Source organism: Microtus oregoni, unplaced genomic scaffold, assembly GCF_018167655.1.
Source record: "Microtus oregoni isolate MIOR12 unplaced genomic scaffold, Mior012 000006F_ref0000085, whole genome shotgun sequence".
NCBI lineage: Eukaryota > Metazoa > Chordata > Mammalia > Rodentia > Cricetidae > Microtus > Microtus oregoni.
In genome coordinates this window covers 39,187,290-39,209,281 of record NW_024543065.1, presented here as the reverse complement: position 1 = coordinate 39,209,281, position 21,992 = coordinate 39,187,290, and the positions used below count along the sequence as shown (strand labels likewise).

General features: G+C 37.3%; 1 protein-coding gene across 1 annotated transcript; it reads left to right on the top strand.

The window, feature by feature from the left end:
- Positions 1–477: 477 nt before the first annotated feature.
- LOC121449182 (vomeronasal type-2 receptor 116-like) lies at positions 478–16,245 on the top strand. The gene is given in 7 exon segments (XM_041653458.1): positions 478–674; positions 4,758–5,049; positions 5,325–5,409; positions 5,412–6,136; positions 7,497–7,724; positions 11,681–11,804; positions 15,326–16,245. Coding segments are annotated over 7 exon segments (2,571 nt in total).
- Positions 16,246–21,992: the final 5,747 nt, after the last annotated feature.

The following is a 21,992-nucleotide window of genomic DNA, read 5'->3' as shown; positions in this document are numbered from 1 at the left end:
CAGGGATTTTGTGAAAGAATTTCCTGTGTGCAACTACGAATTTTGACTTTTTGTGTCCTTCCTGTCTCAATTTGGATCATCTAACAAAATCCATTGACATCATTTTTAAAGGCATTAACATAAAAATATTGTTCTGGCAGTCATGGCCCCAATTTTTTTTCAAAATTCCATCCCCCATGGAGCTGTAATTTCCACAAAATTAAATGATGTCATGAAACTACCTGAATTCTCCTCATATATATTTCTGAACCAAATTTGATCACATGCATATCAGGTGCACAGCCATAGGGGAAGAAAGTGCCCAAGATTCCCCAGAGGTGAGGTATCAACTGGGAAATAAGGAATCATGAATACACAAATAGCCTCTACTTTGGCTGCAGAAATAAAAGCAGATGGGAAAATATGGGTACCCATATAATATGCTGATCTGACGAGCACTTCACCACACACACTGCCCAGGCTTCAAGGAGGACAAAGATGTTTGCTTTGATTTTTCTCTTCTTTTTCCTGAACATTCCACTTCTTGTGTCCAGGTTCACTCAACCCTGGTGCTTTTGGAGAATGAATGAGAATAAAGACAAGGATGAAGATTTGGTGACAGGTTGTGTCTTCTTCCTTAAGACAGAGAAGCAGCCTGTGGAGAAAGATTATTTCAACCATATTCTGAATACACAGTAAGTTTCTTTAAATTTTCTGTGTAAATGTCACCATAAATATTTCATAGGGGGTCAGAAATATATGTACAACCACAGGCCTTTATTTTTATATGACGGTGTTCACTGTCTCTTTAAAGTAAGAAATTTTGTTGTAGAAATGATATGTTTGCATTCTTTGAAATATGAGTTGTCACTAATAGTGGTGACTGCTTCCTTTCTTTGCACTTACCTGAGTGGCAGCTGCAGCATATGATACTATTCAATACTTGAGAATGTTACCTACTCGCTCTTTGCCATTATTTAAGAAGCACACGTCTCTTCTCTATAGATCTAAACTGGTTACTCACTGTCAACACTATCTCATTTACATCTTCTTTTTCTCTTCAATAATTGTACAAATTATAGCTTTGTCATTTACCAATTTGTAAACTATGCACTTTTGATTTGTGTATTGTTGGTTATTCTTTTCAAATAAAGCACTTGGATCACTATGCCACCCCCAGAGCTCAAATCACTGACAATTCCTAATGTTTAGTGTGCAGGAGTTAGTGTTTCACTTCCATAAGTTCTTATCTCAAATTCATGTAGAGTATTAATGAAACTTTTGATGGCATTTTCTGTAAGGTAGTAACAATTATTTTAAGATTGTTTTTTATTTCAACATGTAGAGGTAAATATTTATATTTATTCATAAAGATACCACAAAGGTAAGAAATCAAACTAGAAAAATAGATTGTTTTTAAGTCTGAATGTATCATTCAATATGAAAGCAAATGTTTGAGTTTGTTGTTTATTGTTCATATGATAGATAATATGTAAGAAGACATAGGAGTTATTATTTATTATTATTAGTAGTAATAGATATTATTTAAGGTAAACATGAACACAAAATGGTATTGTTGACTATTAATATTATAAAAATTCATAAATATTTTCTGTACATTGCACATTTTATATTATTGTACTTTACAAGCTTGTAAACTGGCACAAACGAATCTCACTGCAATTTCCAGATGTACATAGTTCTCAATTGCATGCCAGTGTTGTGAGTTTGTAACTGGAAATGTAGACAAAAGGTGCTCTGTACAAGAAAATTTAAGTTGTTCAGCTATACCAGGTACAATTACATCAAACATACCTACGTAAGCATTAAATACTTGGACAATATTGTGGTTTAAGCCCTTAATCTCTGCATTGATGAAATGGAGTAGGTTTATCATTATGCATTCAAGGCCAGTGGCAAATAAAAACCAATTTTACTGAAAATTGTGAAATCCATTCCCTTTTATTGTCTATATGAGTATTTCTCATGTCCATACACAAAAGTCAATTTATTTACCAAATGTAGTCTGATAGTTAAATGTATTAAAAATTAAATATTTAAAGAACATTTTGTACCTTTAATTGATAAATGAGAAAGATAAAAATACAAGATAGTGATGGTAGACATGAGGGAATATATTAACTATATTGTCCACTAAATATGAAAGAATTATTAGTACAGGAACCAAACATTACCCCCAAGAGACTACTGTGCACTCACCTGTCATTCCTTGAATGCATCATCCAGTTAAGTTTGTTTCATAAAACTTACCTGAATCTTGGCTGATGCATCATGTGTACTTTTAATATTGCTCAATTATTTCAAACTGAAAATCTGATGAGGTTTTCTGTATCACCAAAGCCTGTATCTTTTATATATACATTGTGAAAGCACTAAAAATCCAGAGATGCATGGCTTTTTCCGTGAAAGTTGCAAATTGCTCATCTTATTTATGGGAGACTTTCTTTCATGAACTTTTAAAGTATTTTTAACCTTCCAGCACCTTATGTCATTCCAAACTCACAACACAGGACATTTGCTTCAATTATTGAGGGAGATTGGGAATATTGTCCAGTATGGGATAATCCTTATTTTTACTACAAATAATCATATGTAGATCTATGTCCATAATAAACACTGTTGCCTTTTATAGAACAAGAACCTTGATCTTTTACCAAATATATGACCAGTATTTCAATTACCAGCAGGAGTGCTATAATATTGTGTCACAATTACACAGCCTCATTCATTTTATCTGAACAAAATAAAGACCCCCCCCCAATAATGTCTGTAATGACAAGATCAGGTATACTATGGAGCTTAGAGGACCTTATTGAACAACATCTGTCATAATAGTATTTGCATTCAGTAATTTTGCTAATTATAACTCTTTATTTTACCAATGTTGGGACTATACACATTTTAATTTTTTGTATTGTTAATAGTTGTTATCAAATGCAGAAATTTAGTGCACTGTGATACTATAATTGCTCAAGGGATTGGTTTCTTAATCTTTAGGAGAAAGGAATTTGTGTTTGGGCTTCACAAGATTTAGTCCCAAATTCCAATTGTGTGTTACTAAAATTATCAAAGACACTTTTTCTGTGTGGTAATAAAAATATTCAAAAATTATTTATATATTGAAAATGTATATGTTAATACATAAAGAAATTATAGTGGTAAAATATCTAAGTGGGAAATTGGTTCATTTGACTCTGAGTGAATTATTTAGAATGAAGTATGATTAATGTTCATTGGTCAAATTATATGAAATGACTAGGAAGAGACAGAAGTTACTGCTCTTCCCAAAAAAATAAATACAAATTGGTATTATTCACTCCCAACTTGCTTATTACCCACTTTTATTACAGAAAGCCTCATAAACATTTTCCTCAGATTTTATTCTTTATCATCTTCTATTTTACAAATATGTTAAACAGGAGAATACAAATTTATGTAGGATGCTTTGTTGTGTTAATGTAACTGGAAATGTAGTCAAAGCAGTTTTGTAGTATAAAAATCAATTGGTCAGAAGTCTCCAGTGAGGATATATGACATTCTGTGTAAACATATATTAGGTGAAGAGTACTTAGAAGGTAGTACATGGCCTTAATCTCTGCAATAAGAACCTGGAGCTGGTGTATCTTTGTACTTTTGAGGCCAGTCTAATCTGTAGCAAATTGTTATTCAAAACCTTGTAAACCATTCTCTATTAAATACCCACATTAACATTAATACTGTCTATATACATGGTGAATACATACATATAGCTTTACAAAATACATCTTTTGTATTTAAATTCATTTAAATATAAATCTTAAAAAGAGATTTTACACCTCCATTAGCTAAATCATATAAAAAGGATAATGATGGAGGAGGGTCATCTGTCTACATGTTGTTTCATTGGTTGATTAATAAAGAAAACTGCTTGGCCTGATAGATCAGAACGTAGATAGGCGGAGTAGACAGAACAGAATTCTGGGAAAAAAAGCTGAGTCAAGCAGCCGCTATAGCTCTCCTCTCCAAGATGGATGCAGGCTAAGATCCTTCCCGGTAAGCCATTACCTCATGGTGCTACACAGATTATTAGAAATGGGTTAATCAAGATGTGAGAATTAGCCAATAAGAGGCTAGAACTAATGGGGCAGGCAGTGTTTAAAAGAATACAGTTTTTGTGTAATTATTTTGGGTAAAGCTAGCCAGGTGGTGGGAAGTGACCTGCCACTCCTATATCTACAGAATAACACAAAGATCAAGGGCATATGTTAACTATAATGCCCACTCATTATAAAGAATTGAAAGCATAACAGCCAAATGTTTCCCATACTATTGTACACTCAACAGGCATTATTTGACAGTTTTATCAAATTCGGTTAATTTGTGAGAAAATATGATAAACTCATAGGCTCACATGTCTCTTGAATTTTTCACATTGATCAATGATTTAAATATGAATATATGAATAAGTTTATTGTTTGGTTAAAGCCTCTGCCATTGTCTTTATCTTTAGAGTAAGCACTCAAAAACCAGAAATTTAAAACACACTCTTTAAAAGGTGCTGACGTATCACTTTATTTATGGAAGATGCACTCTAATGAACTTTTAAAGCTTTTTACAAGCTTCCAGCTACTTATATTATTCTAATCTCACAGCATAGGCCATTTGTATCAATATTGGCAGTGGTTGAGAATATGGTAGAGCTCATAATAATCTATCTGTTGACTACTCAGGATCATGTGTAGATCTCTGTTCATATTAATCACCATACCCTTTTACAGAACAACAACTAAATACTTCCAGTTTTTACTGGCCTTAGCTTTTTCCATGGATGAAGTCAACAGGAACCCTGATCTTCTACCAAATTCATCATTTGTATTTGAATGTCCAGAGGGTGGTTGTGCAACTGGGACAAAAATACATAGTCACTTTGACTTTACTGAAGAAGTTCGTGATTTGCCCCCTAATTATATGTGTCATGAACAGACTATGTGTATCGTGGTCCTTACAGGACCAAATTTGACCAAATCTATGATGTTTGGGATCATGTTCAACCTCCTCAAACCTCAACAGGTGAGATTTTGTGTTGGAACTTTGCAAGAAATTCTAACACTACTCATATAATCATAGAGGCTAAGAAGATTATGAGGAGGATACTACTGTCAAATTTGTGTTAAACAATGTCGTTCAAGGTTTTATTCATTTGTGGTGGGGCCTAATTTCCCTTTTTGAAATAGAGATGAGGGAAGAACTAATAGATAAGGAGTTTTTTAAGGAATACTTGACCTAAAATGTCTTTGCAAGTTTTTATGTACATGTGCTGCCTCATGCTGCTCCCTGCGTTCTAGGTCCTTCAGATTACCTATGGACCTTTCCATCCCATCCTGAGCAATCGTGAACAATTTCCTTCTCTGCATCAGATGGCTGTCAAAGACAAAACTTTTCCCTGGCCATGATCTCTTTGACGCTTTACTTCAACTGGAACTGGATTGGACTGGCCATCTCAGACAATGATCAGGGTACTCAATTTCTCACACAATTAAGAGGAGAGATGGAAAAAATTACAGTCTGCTTTGCCTTTGTGAGTGTGATCCCAGTCAAGATGCATTTATTCTTGCAAAGAACTGAAGTGTATTATAACCAAATAGTGACAACATCCACTAATGTGGTTATCATTTATGGTGACCCACAGAGTTCTCTAGCTGTGGCCTTTGGAAGGTGGCGATCTCTAGGTTTACAGAGAATATGGGTCACCACCTCACAGTGGGATGGCACTACAACTAAGAATGACTTCCCACGTAATTCATTCAATGGGAAAATAACTTTTGCACACCATCATGCTGAGGTTTCTCATTTTAAAACATTTGTCCAGACACTGAACCCTCTCAAATACACAGACGAATTCCTGGCCAGGCTGGAGTGGATGAACTTCAACTGCAAAGTCTCAGCTTCTGTGTGTAAGACCCTGCAGAATTGCTTATCCAATGCCTCATTGCAATGGCTAAAGGCACAGACTTTTGACATGGCCTTTAGTGATGAGAGTTATGACATATATAATGCGGTGTATGCTGTGGCCCATGCCTTCCATGAAATGCTTCTTCAGCATGTATATAATCAACCCATGGATAATGGAAAAGAACATTATGCTCACTGCTTGAAGGTAGTGTTTCCTCTTTTGGATGAAATTTGATATCATCAAAGTCAACATCTTTAAATGTTTATCAAATGTCCCAATTTACTAAATTAGGGAATATTTCATACAATATAAAGATTTATGGAAAATTTTCTTCATAATGATGTAAATCTGGATGCTGGTATAAATCTTAATGCAAAAGCAATGGTGTGGAAGTTACAATTTGTAAAGGAAGTACACTGATTTTGTTACAGAGTGCCTGACTATCACCACAGCTTTCCTAAAACTGTAAGCCTAAGTCCTTCCTTTTTAATCCTCTTCTTTATGAGAAGATGAATCCTTGCATATTCATTGTCAAATATGTGATAATCAGCTTATGAGATGATTTTCACTAGTGTTCTAAACTGAATCTGCTCATTCTGTAGGCACTTGGGACCTCATTTCTCATACTGAGTGAAAGTAATTACACAGTAAACAGTGTCATTCTTCAGTTAAGACATACATTTGTGTACATAAGTATGAATGCATGGTTCTTCTTGTGTATGGTTTCATGTTTTTTTTCTAGGTATCTCTCATTGTATCTCTGTTAGTGGATATATACATATGTGTGTGTGTGTGTGTGTGTGTGTGTTTCTGTATATCTGCATATTTATCTGTTTGAGGAACTGAAAATAAATTTCTCTTGTATCAAGGTCTTTCTGTATGAGAGTTTCTTTCTGTGAATAATTTTTGTGTATTTTTTCAGTGCATGTGTTTATATCTGTTGACTTCACAGTTGCATATTGCTTGAACATATGTATATCTTTTTTGTTTGTCTGTCTGTCTGTTTCTCTCAATCGATCTTTGTATATGAGCATTAATCCATCAATATCAATAGCTCTCTTCGTATTTGTTTTTGTCTGTGAGTGTCTTTTTGTGTGTATTTGTAATTTAATTTGTGCATGTATTTGTGGCCCTCTTTATGTGTTTCACAGCTTTCTGTTTTTGTGTGTCTGTTTTGGTGCATATATCTCACTGTGCATGTCTTTGTTTTCATGTGTGAGTTTTGGCATTTGTGTGTCTGTTTATATAAAATGTATGTAGATGCATTATGTATATATATATGGAAGTGAATCTCTGACTATATGTCTCTGTCTCTCTCTCTTATGATGTGTGTGTGTTTTCATATTGGTGTTTTGTATCTTCATATATGTCTGTATTTCTGTATGGTACTTTTTTCTGAAAGAACTTAAATTCTAGAAACATTATGATAATTTTATTTGTCTACATGTTTTACTGTTATTTCTCCCCTGAACACCTTCAATAATACTGTCTTTAAGATGAAATAAAATGCATTTTATGAATTCAAGGAAGAGCACAAACACTATAGACGGTGTGTGTCTTTCAGGTGCACTCCTTTCTGAGGAAACCACACTTCACTAATCGAGTTGGAGACAGAGTGATTATGAACCAGAAAGAAAATCTTCAGGAAGAGTATGACATTTTTCATATTTGGAATTTCCCATATGGTCTTGGACTTAAGGTGAAAATAGGAGAGTTTAGCTCATATTTTCCATATGGTCAACAGCTGCATATATATGAAGACATGATAGAGCATGCAACAGGAAGTAGACAGGTGGGTCTGATTTAACTGCATTCTTTTGCATTACACAGCAGTAACACAGACAATGGGATTGATTTCTGCTGTCTTATAATGAACTAAAAATAATTAGTCACATTACAAAGCATTTACATTCCTCCTATTGTATGTTTCTACATCCAATTTTGATGTGACATTTTATTAATACTTTAAGGATTTCACATATGCGTACAAAGAATTTTTATCATTCTAGAATATCTTTATTTTTTAATATATAATGTATAATGAATGTTACTACTGTGCCATATTTTTATTGATTTTTATTGAGCTCTACATTTTTCTCTGCTCCACTCTCTGCTCTTCCTCTCACATACAACCCTCCCCACAAAAGTACCCATGCTTTCAATTTACTCAGGAGATTTTGTCTTTTTCTACTTCCTGTGTAGATTAGATCTATGTATGTCTCTCCTACCGTCCTCATTGTTGTCTAATTTCTCTGTGATTGTGGTTTGTAAGCTGGTTTTCTTAGCTTCTTGTTTAAAAACCACTTCTGTTTTTCCATATAAAGTTCATTATTGTCTTCTCGAGATCTGTGAAGAATTTTGATGGAGATTGCATTGAATCTATAGATCACTTTTGGTAGAATTGCCATTTTTACTATGTTGATCCTCCCAATCCAACAGCAAGGGAGATCAGGGAAAGGCAAATCAAGACAACTTTAAGATACCATCTTACACCTGTCAGAATGGCTAAAATAAAAAACACCAATGATAGCCTTTGCTGGAGAGGTTGTGGAGAAAGGGGTACACTCATCCATTGCTGGTGGGAATGCAAACTTGTGCAACCACTCTGGAAAGCAGTGTGGCAGTTTCTCAGGAAATTCTGGATCAACCTACCTCTGGACCCAGCAATACAACTCTTGGGAATATACCTAAGAGAGGCCCTATCATACAACAAAAGTATATGCTCTATTATGTTCATAACAGCATTGTTTGTAATGGCCATAACCTGGAAACAACTTAGATGCCCTTCAATGGAAGAATAGATGAGGAAAGTATGGAATATATACATATTAGAGTTCTACTCAGCAGTAAAAAACAAGGACTTCTTGAATTTTGCATACAAATGGATGGAAATAGAAAACACTATCCTGAGTGAGGTAAGCCAGACCCAAAAAGAGGAACATGGGATGTACTCACTCATATTTGGTTTCTAGTGATAAATAAAGGACACTGAGCCTGTAATTCGTGATCCTAGAGAAGCTAAATAAGAAGGAGAACCCAAAGAAAAACATATAGGCATGCTCCTGAATATTAACCTCATCACGCGATGAAAGGAGACAGAGACGCACATTGGAGCACCGGACAGAAATCTCAAGCTCCAAATCAGGAGCAGAAGAAGAGAGAGCACAGCAAGGAACTCAGGACTGCAAGGGGTGCACCCACACACTGAGACAATGGGGATGTTCTATCGGGAGTTCACCAAGGCCAGCTGTCCTGGGTCTGAAAAAGCATGGGATAAAACCGGACTCGCTGAACAAAGTGGACAATGAAGACTCCGAGAACTCAAGAACAATGGCAATGGGTTTTTGATCCTACTGCACGTACTGGCTTTGTGGGAGCCTAGGCAGTTTGGCTGCTCACCTTACTAGACCTGGATGGAGGTGGGTGGTCCTTGAACTTCCCACAGGTCAGGAAACCCTGATTGCTCTTTGGGCTGACGAGGGAGGGGGACTTGATTGGGGGAGCAGGAGGGAAATGGAAGTTGGTGGTGGGGAAGAGACAGAAATCTTAAATTAATTAATTTATAAAAACCACTTCTGAGGGAGTACATATGATAACTGTCTTTCTGTGTCTGGGTTACCTAACTCAAAAAATGTTTCCTAGCTCCATCCATTTTCCTGAAATTTTTAAGATGTTATTTTTTTCTGCTGTGTACAACTCCATTGTGAAAATGTACCACCTTTTTTTTTATTGAGAAAAGGAGTAAAGAAAACTAAAACAAGTTTCCACCTCCTCCCAGCCTCCCATTTCCCTCCCCCTCCCCCCACTCCTTTCCCCCTCCCTCTCCAGTCCAAAGAGCAGTCAGGGTTCCCTGCCCTGTGGTAAGTCCTAGGTCCTCCCCCCTCCATCCTGGTCTAGGAAGGTGAACATCCAAACTGGCTAGGCTCCCACAAAGCCAGCACATTAAGTAGGATCAAATCCCCGTGCCATTGTCCTTGGCGTCTCATCAGCCCTCATTGTTCGCCATGTTCAGTGAGTCCAGTTTTATCCCATGCTTTTTCAGTCACAGTCCAGCTCTCCTTGGTGAGCTCCCAATAGATCAGCTCCACTGTCTCAGTGGGTGAGTGCACCCCTCGTGGTCCCGACTTCTTTACTCATGTTCTCCCTCCTTCTGCTCCTCATTGGGACCTTGGGAACTCAGTCCAGTACTCCAGTGTGGGTCTCTGTCTCTATCTCCATCCATCACCAGATGAAGGTTCTATGATGATATGCACCTTTTTTAAATTCATTCTTTGGTAAGGGGCATTTAGGCTCTTTCCAGGTTCTGGGATGACAAACAATGCTCCTATGGATATAGCTGATGATATGTCCTTGTGGTTACAATTGAGCATCTTTGGATAAATACCCCAAAGTGGTATTACTGGGTTTTAGGGAAGGTTTTATTTCCTACTTTTCTGAGAAATTATCATACTGGCTTCCAAACGGGTTTTACCATCTTGCATTCCCACCAGCAATTCAAAAGTGCTCCCTTTACCCCACACCTCTCCAGCACAAGTAGTCATCAGTGTTTTGGATCTTTACCATTTTTACAGTTGTACTATCATCATAAAGCCAAAAATATCAAACCTTATAGAAGAGAAAGTCGAAAGTACATTTGAATGCAATGACAAAGGAGACCACATCCTAAATATAACCCCAGCAGTACAGACACTGAGAGAAACAATTAATAAATTGGACCTCCTGAAACTCAATGGCGTCTGTAAAGCAAAGGACACTGTCAATAATATAAAACAACATCCTGCAGAATAGGAAAAAAATCTTCACTAACTCCACATCAGACAGAGGTCTGGTCTCCAAAATATACAAAAATCTCAAGAAATTGGTCATCAAGAGAACAAATAATTCAAATCAAACTTTTACTCAAGTTCCTCAAATATGTGGAGGATTTGTAAAGCCTTTGCACTTCAGGAAACACCATTCTTTCCAGCTCAATAGATATCCATTATGCCCTTCCTCACTCTGGCTATTTAGCTGTATTTTTCTTTGTAATATGTCATGCTCTGCAGTGCTGTTTTTTAGAGTACATGTGTGCTATCTGATATTTTAAGAGCTAATCTCCTATTCCAGATATCTGTTCATCTTAGCTTTCTGTGAGGGTGCTGTGATTAAATATTGACCAAAATCTTATTGAGGAGAAGGTTTGATTGGGATCATGAATTACAGCAAAGAAATGACAAGGCAGGCAGGCGTATGAAGACTGCATTTAATATCAGAATCTGCAGGAATATAGCTTACTGTTTTTTTCTGAATTCTCACACAGCCCTGACTAGGGACAGCACTGCCAACAGTGGGAAGGGCAGTCCTATATCAATTACCCATTAATAAAATGCTTAAATAATTTGACAGTAGGCTAATTCAATGGAGAGAAATATTTCAGTTAAGGTTCACTCTAACTTATTAAAGTACTTTGTGTCACTGTGATGAAAATTAAGTAAAAAAACCACTTTGTAAGCTCTACAGTGTTTGTTCATATCAAAAAAAAAAAACCCATTCTTCCTCCTAAATTTCTAGGTGTGGGTAGTTACTCAAATTTACATCAGTTTGTTTCCATACATTTGTATGCGTGGTATTATAAAATGTATTAAGCCTAATCTGATAACTCTTTTGGTGTATATAATACTAGCTAATTAGTATATCAACATGATAATGAAATATATTTATATAAGTAGGTAAAACTCCTGACACCAGTATGTATCTGATTTTTCACAGATGCCGCCCTCTGTGTGCAGTGCTGATTGTCTTCCCGGATTCAGAAAATTCTGGCAGGAGGGAATGGCAACCTGCTGCTTTGATTGCAGCCCCTGCCCACAAAATGAAGTTTCTAATGAGACAAGTGAGTGTTTGCTAGTGAGATAAATCCTTCACATCACATAGATCATCTTCTCTCAGTCTTACTGAGTAGATCAAATGGACCAAAAGACAATTGAAGAAATAAAATATATTACTTTTCTAAGTTAATTTTTATAGGACTATGATTATTAACAAATTCATTTTTAAAAACTTGTTATACCATTGTAGTGGCATTTCAATTGTATATTAATAAATAATGACTGTCTGAAGATCTAAGAGTAATACAGTCCCAGCAATAAGCCTTACAGACCAAATTATGGTAACATACACCTTTAATCCCAGTAGCCACAATGGTATGCATGTTTAATCCCAGTCACTTCCCTAGCTGATATAGAAATCAGGGGTTGCATAACTTTAATCCCAGTGCTATATGCTTTTAGTCAGAGCCTTAGAGAGAAAGATGGACAGTTCTCAGACATGGTCTGTTAGTTTAACGTATTTCACATTTGTTTTATTTTTGTATATTGTATACAAATTTTGAATATTTATACCAATTTTGTATATTGATACAAATTTGAGATTAATTTTGTTAAAGCATATTGTACATGCATTTTGAATCTTGTTCAAGGTATGGTACCTATACGGCTCGTTGAACAATGTAAAGCTAATTTCTAGTCCTTGAAAATTAGTATTATCAACAGTTTAGGAAAATAGAGCAGAACAATCTATTCCAGAGAACATAATGGATATTGAATAAACTCCACATGGAGTTTACTTTCTTTGTGGCAAAAGTAAGTTGTTGATAGAAAGTAAATTAGCTATAAGCCTTTGGACTCACCAGGATAAGCTACATACTAAATATTTTTTTCTCAATATGTCAAATGAAAATGGACTCGATATTGTGGATATATTTCTTCCCTGTATATATTATATATAGTCATTGTACTTATTGTATATAGTTTTTATATTAATGATAGCCTTTTTTATTATTTTTTTATTTTTTTTATTATTTTTTTGACAAAAAAAGGGAACTGTAGACGCATTTCAACTGTACTTTAATAAATAAAGACTGTCTGAAGATATGAGGGTAAAACTGTTTTACTTTTCAGCGTTATAGAAGAGATTATGGTAAGAAAAAACACCTTTAATCTCAGTAGCCACCCTGGTTAATATAGAAATTGGGTTTTACATGCCTTTATCCCAGCGTTGCATGCTATTAATCCCAAACCTAGACTGAAATATAAAATGGGGTGGGAAGATAGGTCTCAGACCCAGTCTCTTTATGAGATTGCCATTTCAGACTGAGGTCAAGGTAAGAGCCAGTGACTGGGTGTTTTGCTTTTCAGATCTTCAGGTTGAACCCCAATTTCTGACCCAGAGTTTTTACTAATTGTGCTTCATACCATGACATACATCTCTGATTCCTTGAAAGTCTGTATTAGCTGGACTTTTCTCAAAGAAACAGCTTTGACAGTCATACAACATAGTGACCAAATTCTACACAAGTGTGGAATGTTCTATAGATGTCTCTTAAGTCCATTTGATTAATAACATCTGTTAGTTTTCTTATTTCTCTGGTAAGTTTCTACCTGGTTGTCCTGTGCATTGGTGAGAGAGGAGTGTTAAAATCTCCTCCTATTAGTGTGTGGGGTTTGATGTGTGATTTGAGTTCTAGTAATGTTTCTTTTACATATGTCGGTGCTTTTATATTAGGGGCATAGATATTCAGGATTGAGACTTCATCTTTGATGAATTTTTCCTGTTATGAGTATAAAGTGCCATTCTGCATCTCTTCTGACTGATTTTAGTTTGAAATAAATTTTGTAAGATATTAGGATAGCCACACGCACTTGTTTCCTAGGTCTGTTTGATTGGAAAATCTTTTGCCAACCCTATACTCTGAAATAATCTTTGTCTTTGAGGTTGAGGTGTGTTTCTTGTAAACAGCAGAATGTTGGGTCCTGTTTTCATTACCATTCTCTGAACCTGTGCCTTTTTACTGGTGAATCGAATCCATTGCTATTAAACGATATTAATGACCAGTGGTTGTTAACTCCAATTATTTTTTTTTCGGTGGTAGTCTTTGTGTGTTTCCCCTCTTTGAGTTGTGTTGGTGGAGGGTTGTCAGATGTCTGTGCTATTGTGGGTGTTGTTGACATCCTTGGGTTGTGGTTTTCCTTCTAGTACATTCTGTAAGGCTGGGTTTGTGTATACATATTGTTTAAATCTGTTTTTGTCCTGGAATATCTTGTTTTCTCCATCGATGGTGAAAGAAAGCTTTGTGGGGTATAGTAGCCTGTGCTTGCATCCATGGTCTGTTAGGGTCTGCAGCACATCTATCCAAGACCTCTGGCTTTCATGGTTTCCTTTGAGAAGTCGAGTGTAATTCTGATAGGTTTACCTATTTATGTAACTAGACTTTCTTCCTTGAAGCTCTTAATATTCTTTCTTTATTCAGTATGTTTTGTGTTTTGATTATTTTATGGCAAGGGGTATTTTTTTGATCCAGTCTATTTGGTGATCTCTAAGCTTCTTGTACTTTCATAGGGAAGGCCATTCACAGTGAGACCATATACTTCCCGTTGCCTATGGATCAAACCTAGAATACTCAACTCCCTCTCCAGCACCATGTCTTCCTCCATAATTGCATGTCCCAGGATCATAATAATGGAATTAGCCTCCAAACTATAAGATATCCAATTAAATGCTATTGAAGTCCAGTGAGCAAAAAAAGTGTTTTATGACTGTCCAAATTAACCTGTTTAATCAAAATTAAATTATTTGTCCTATCAGGGGTTCTGCTTTTACCTTTATAAACTGCTATTTTTATACTGGCCACACCTGTCTCCTCTAACCAGAGACAGTGCTATGTCCTCCTTGACCAAAACCCCTTTCCTCCTCTCTTTTTGACATACTCATATTCACTATCTATCTCCTGTCTTTGATTCTTTTTCCCTACCCATTGTCCTCTTGGACAAATCAATCTCCTTTTAGTTGTAAACTTGATCTTAGTATTTTGTTTACAGACTCCAAGGGTCCCTACAGATTCTGTTTCCTGTTTCGTATATATCAGTGTGTTCGGGCTGGTGAATTTATATTAGAAAATGTATCACATAACTTGTCATATAGAAGACATGATCTCCATCTATTTCAGGAAAACCATTTATAAAACAGAAAGACATCAAAAATCTCTATAACCATGGGATCTGAGATATTAAAATACACTCTGTGCAATACAGTGATTAATCATTTTATTCTCTGTAAACAGACTAGTTTCAGTCAACTCATCATAGCATTTAGAAAGCACTGAAAATAATCTGTGTTTTCTGAAAATATAAAATGGTATCATCAACACATAGTTAAATAGATAACATATTATTTTATTTCATTTTCCATAAATATAATGAATATTCTGAAATGAAAGTATTGCTATGCAGCTGGGTCTCTCAGCTACATCATCAGCAAAGATGTAGATATTGCAATGTTTACTCAACACACTGAATAGAAATATTCGGTCAATAAATGGCAGAAGTTGTAGTAATCATGCTTTTCTGTCTCCAGAAGATGTGGATAAATGTGTGAGGTGTCCAGAGGACCAGTATGCCAACAGAGAGCAGAACCAGTGTATTCAAAAAGATGTGGTCTTCCTGAACTACAATGACACCTTAGGGATGGTTCTTACCTTAATGGCCTTGTTCTTCTCTGCATTCACAACTGTGGTTCTTGGGATATTTGTGAAGCATCATGACACTCCCATTGTGAAGGCCAACAACCAGAATCTCAGCTACATCTTGCTAATTTCACTCATCTTCTGTTTCCTGTGTCCCTTGCTTTTCATTGGGCATCCCAACTCAGCTACCTGTGTTCTGCAACAAATCACATTTGGAGTTGTATTCACTGTGGCTGTTTCAACTGTGTTGGCCAAAACAGTGACTGTGGTGCTTGCTTTCAAAGTAACAGTTCCTGGAACAAGGATGAGGTATTTTCTGATTTCTGGTGTTCCCAACTATGTCATTGCCATCTGTACGCTCATCCAAATTATTCTCTGTACAATCTGGCTGCAATTTTCTCCTCCTTATATTGGCAAAGATGTGCACTCTGAGCATGGTCAGATCATCATTGTTTGCAACAAGGGCTCAGTTACTGCATTCTACTGTGTCCTGGGATACCATGGCTCCCTTGCATTCGTGAGCTTCATTGTTGCTTTCTTGGCCAGGAATCTCCCTGACACATTCAATGAAGCCAAGTTGCTGACCTTCAGCATGCTGTTGTTTTGCAGTGTCTGGATCACCTTTCTCCCTGTCTACCACAGCACCAAGGGAAAGATAATGGTGGTTGTGGAGGTCTTGTCCATCTTGGCTTCCAGTGCAGGCCTACTGGGATGCATTTTTATCCCCAAGTGCTACATAATTTTGTTAAGACCAGAGAGAAATTCTCTTCAAAAGTTAAGGGAGAAAACATCTTGCTGAACACACATTTCATAAATTGTATCTGACAACTACAGAATTTTTTCAGAACCACCTAATACAATACAGTACAAACTGTATGAATGGCTAATGATTCTTATCAGTTTTTCTAATAATGAGGCACAGCAGTGTCATGTATACTACTTTTCTGTACACTGTGATCTATAATCACCCACACAGCCAATTATTTTATAAGATTCAATTTTTTACAATTAGTGTACAAGAGATGTATTCCTTTATTCCTCAATTCCCCAGCAACATTAAAATAAATGCTAAGTGATTCTACTGATAAAGGAGTGAATGTGGAACTTTGAATGTAAATGAAAACAGAGAAATCTTTTAGTAGAGTTAAATATTGCTATCAGATGGTAAAACTAATAGGCTCATTTTTAGAGCAAGAAAAGTGAATACCATTGCATCCTAGGAGTTAGAGGAGTAGAATTTAGGACAGAGAAAAGTGTATGATAAATAGATGTAATGGATATTGAGGAAGATGAATTGTTTTTCTGCATTTAAATTCATGTGTGCTTTTTCTGAGGAAATGAGTTCACTATTCATTCCCCACAACTTGCAGTCGCTATAACAATAGCTCTAATGAAAGAATTACACTCTTCTGACTTCCAAGAACACCTACATTCCTATGTGCACATAATAACACACTCAGAAAACAAACATACTCCTAATTGAAGTTAATATAAATTATAGAATTGAATTTATAAATCACTGAAATGGAACACTGGCTTATTTTTTTCCCTTCATTAAAAATAATTTCCCACATAATAGTCCCTGATTATGGCTTCTCCTGCCTTTATTCCTTTATTCTTCCATACTCCTTCCCATAATCCCTTTATGCTATTTTATCCACCGCTTCTATCTCTCACCGCAAAATAGTTTTCTATGGGAAAGTAAAAAATCCAGAATGACCAGAACAGTTCTCTACAAGAAAGAAACGTCCAGAGGAATTCCCATCCCTGACATCAAGCTTTTCTATAGAGCTACAGTAATAAAAAAGGCTTGGTATTGACATAAAATGCCGTGTCCCACCTCGACCAGCAAGGATGACGCGACCACCGGAGCTCTTCTCACTTCAGTTTATTCCAGGACTTTATTCACTTTCTCTCTCTCTTCCCCTCTCTCCTCTCTCTCTCTCCTTTTCCTCTCTCTCTCTACTTCCCTCACCTCTCTCCGGGCAAACCTCTCCCAGCCCTTTAGTAGGCATGGGCTGCCAACCCTGAACTTCCAAGTGGGCACTGCCCATAGGTTCACGCATATGCAGCCAGCTGATAATCATTGCGTGATCATAGCAGGCCTTAGCCATCTCAGGAGTTGATTATACATCTCCATCAGGTGTGACACCATGCAGCTCGCTACAATAAAATCAGACAGGTAGACCAATGGAAATGAAACAAAGATCCTGACATTATTCCTCACACCTATGAACACCTGATTTTTGACAAAGAAGCTAAAATTATACAATGGAAAAAGTGTTGGAAGAAGGGGAGGCTACTTGTTATTTTCAGGCCACCAGGATAGCTTAAACCCAAAATAATCACACAGAAACTGTATTAATTAAATCACTTCTTGCCCATTAGCTCTAGCTTCTTATTGACTAACTCTTATATTAATTTAACCCATTTCTATTCATCTGTATTTCGCCATGAGGCTGTGACTTACTGGATAAAGTTCCCAGTTTCTATCTTCAGAGGCTTGATGGTTTCTCTCTGAGTCGACCCTTCTTTTCCCCAGCATACAGCTTAGCTTTCCCCACCTAGTTCTGTTCTTTATTGCCATGAGCTAAAAGTAGTTCTTTATTCATTAACCAACAAAAGCAACATGCAGACAGAAGGACCTCCCACATACAAAAGAAAGCATCTTCCAAAAAATGGTGCTGGCATAACTGAATGTCAGTATGTAAAAGAATGCAAACAGATTCATCTACCCCATGTACAAAACATGTATAAATGGTCAAAAACCTCAACATATATCCAGTCACACTGAAACTCATTGAAGAGGATATGAGAAGTAGCAATGAAATAATGGGCACCGGAGAACGCTTCCTAAATGTAACCCCAGTAGCATAGACATTGAGAGCACCAATTAATAATTGGGACCACTTGAAACTAAAGAGCTGCTATAGGCAAAAGACACAATCACCAAGACTTAATGGTAGTGTATTGAATGGGAAAATATCTGCATTAGAACCACATCGGACAGAGGACGGATCTCAAGATCTATATAAAAACTAGACACCAAATTATAAAATAATTAATAAGAATTGGGTAGAGATCTAAACAGAGCATAATCAACAGCTGAACTGCAAATAGCCAAAAGACAATTAAGGAATTGCTCAGCATTCTTAGCCATCAAGAAAATGAAAACCAAAATGACTCTGAGATAGTATCTTATACAAGTCAGAATGGCTAAGATCAACAACACCAAAGACAGCTCATGTTGGAGAGGATTCAGAGTAAGAGACACCCTCCTCCATTACTGGTGAGAGTACAATCTTGGATAACCACTTTGTAAAACATTGTTGTTGTTTGGAAAATCTTCCTCAAGACCCAGCAATATATTCTTGGGAATATACCCAAAGGATACATACTATTACCACAAGAACATTTGCTCAACTATGTTCATGACATCATTATTTGTAATACCCAGAACCTGCAAACAACCTAGGTTCCCCTAAACTGAAGAATAGATAAAGAAATTATGGTATATTTACACAAAGGATTATTACTCAGAGTTACAAAGAATGAAATCTTGAAATTGCCATTCAAATAGATGGAATTAGAAAAAAAACATTCTGAGTGACATAACCTAGACCCAGATAGATGACCATGGTATATACTCACGCATGAGTGAATATTACAGGTAAATCAAAGTATAACCAGTCTATAGCCCATGATCCTAGAGAAGCTAGGTAACAAGGAGAACCCTAACAGAGACATAAATGGATCTTCCTGGGTTTGGAAAAGAGACAAGATCTCCTGAAACTCTTGGGAATATGGAGGAAGGATTGAAGGGGTGTGAGAAGAGAGAAAGAGAGGGAAAAGGGAATATGAGGGAACAGGATGCTCAAGAAGGGGGAAGGGCAGTGAGGGAGAGCAAGAATAGAAATATCTTGATTGAAGGAACCAGGAAAGGGTTTGGGAGAGACAAGGCACCATGGAAATTCTCAAGAATTTGCTGCTATGAACATAGTTGAACAAATGCTCTTGTCATATGATAGGGCATCTCTTGGGCATATTCCCAGGAGTGGTATTGCTGGGTCCAGGGGTAGGTTGATCCCGAATTTCCTGGAAACCAAAACACCGATTTCCAAAGTGCTTGCACAAGATTGCATTCCCACCAGCAATGGATGAGAGTACCCCGTCCTCCACAGCCTCTCCAGCAAAGGCTATCATTGGAGTTTTTTATTTAGCCATTTTGACAGGTGTAAGATGATATCTCAAAGTTGTTTTGATTTGCATTTCCCTGATCGCTAAGGTGGTTGAGCATGACCTTAAGTGTCTTCTGGCCATTTGAATTTCCTCTGCTGAGAATTCTCTGTTCAGTTCAGTGCCCCATTTTTTAATTGGGTTAATTAGCATTTTAAAGTCTAGTTTCTTGATTTCTTTATATAAAATACGGGTCTTCTATACGAATCCATTGGTCGACTTCTCTGTTTTTATGCCAGTACCACACTGTTTTCATCACTGTAGCTCTGTAAAAGAGTTTGAAGTCAGGGATGGTAATGCCTCCAGACAATCCTTTATTGTATAGGATTGTTTTGGCTATCCTGGGTTTTTGTTTTTCCATGTAAAGTTGATTATTGTCCTCTCAAGATCTGTGAAGAATTTTGATGGGACCTTGACGGGGATTGCAATGAATCTATAAATTGCCTTTGGTAGAATTGCCATTTTTACTATGTTGATCCTCCCAATCCAAGAGCAAGGGAGGTCCTTCCATTTTCTGGTATACTCCTCAGTTTCTTTCTTCAATGCCTTAAAGTTCTTGTCAAATAGATCTTTCACTTCCTTGGTTAGAGTTACCCCAAGATATTTTATGCTGTTTGTGGCTATCGTGAAAGGTGAAGCTTCTCTGATTTCCCACTCTGCTTCCATTTGTTCAACTATGTTCATAGCAGTATTATTTGTAATAGCCAGAATCTGGAAACAACCTAGATGCCCTTCAATGGAAGAATGGATGAAGAAAGTGTGGAATATCTACACATTAGAGTACTACGCTGTGGTAAAATACAATGACTTCTCAAATTTTGCATGCAAATGGATGGAAATAGAAAACACTATCCTGAGTGAGGTAACCCAGAACCAAAAAGATGAATATGAGTTGTACTCATTCATAATTGGTTTCTAGCCATAAACAAGGGTCACGGAGTCTACAATCGGTGATCCCAAAGAAGCTAAGTAAGAAGGTGAACCAAAGGAAAAACAGAGTTGTCCTCTTGGCTATGGGAAGTAGACAAAATTGCCGGGGAGAAAATTGAGATCTTGCGGTGGGGTGTGATGAGGGTAAGGGGAGATGGGGAGAGAAAAGGGAGAAGGGGAGAATGGGGGGAACTTGGGGAAAAAGGAGGATTGGGATAAAGGAAGGTTGGACAGGGGAGCACGGAAGCACAATTCTTAGTTAAGGGAGCCACCTTAGGGTTGGCAAGAGACTTGAACCTAGAGTGGCTCCCAGAGGCCCAAGCCGAGGTTCCCAGTTAGTTCCTTGGGCAGCTGAGGATAGTGAACCTGAAATGACCCTATCCTATAGCAATACTGACGAATATCTTGCATATCATCATAGAACCTTCATCTGGTGATGGATGGAGATAGAGACAGAGACCCACACTGGAGCACTGGACTGAGCTCCCAAGGTCCCAATGAGGAGCAGAAGGAGGGAGAACATGAGCAAAGAAGTCGGGACCACGAGGGGTGCACCCACCCACTGAGACAGTGGAGCTGATCTATTGGGAGCTCACCAAGGCCAGCTGGACTGTGACTGAAAAAGCATGGGATAAAACTGGACTCTCTGAGCATGGCGAACAATGAGGGCTGGTGAGAAGCCAAGGACAATGGCACGGGGTTTTGAACCTACTTAATGTGCTGGCTTTGTGGGAGCCTAGCCAGTTTGGATGTTCACCTTCCTAGAAATGGACGGAGGGGGGAAGACCTAAGACTTACCACAGGACAGGGAACCCTGACTGCTCTTTGGAATGGAGAGGGAGAGGGAGAGGAGTGGGGGGAGGGGGAGAAGTGTGGGAGGAGGGGGAGAAGGGTGGGAGGAGGGGGAGGGAAATGGGAGGCTGGGAGGAGGTGGAAACTTGTTTATTTTTTCTCCTTTTCTCAATAAAAAACAAAATTAAAAAAAAAAAGAATTTACAAGGATGGTCCCAGTTAAGGCTCTAAACAATAGTGCAGAGGATGTCTAAACTGGCCTTCCTCTTTAAACAGATTGATGACTACCTTCATTGTCATCATAGAACCTTCATCCAACAACTAATAGAAGCAGATACAGTGATCCACAGTAAAGCATTCAGACTAGCTTCTGAAGACCAATTCATGAAAGGGAGGAATGATAATGTGAGCAAAGAGGTCTGGTGTATGATGTTGATACCCACTGAAAAAGCTGACGTAAGATAGTGTTACCTCACTGACTCTGGACTGATTGTGAGGGAACCTGCATAGGATAAACCTAGGACCACTTATGCACAGGACAGCTGTGAGACTTAGAGAGTCTGTGGGATCATTGGCAATGAACAAGGATTCTTCCCTTGAACT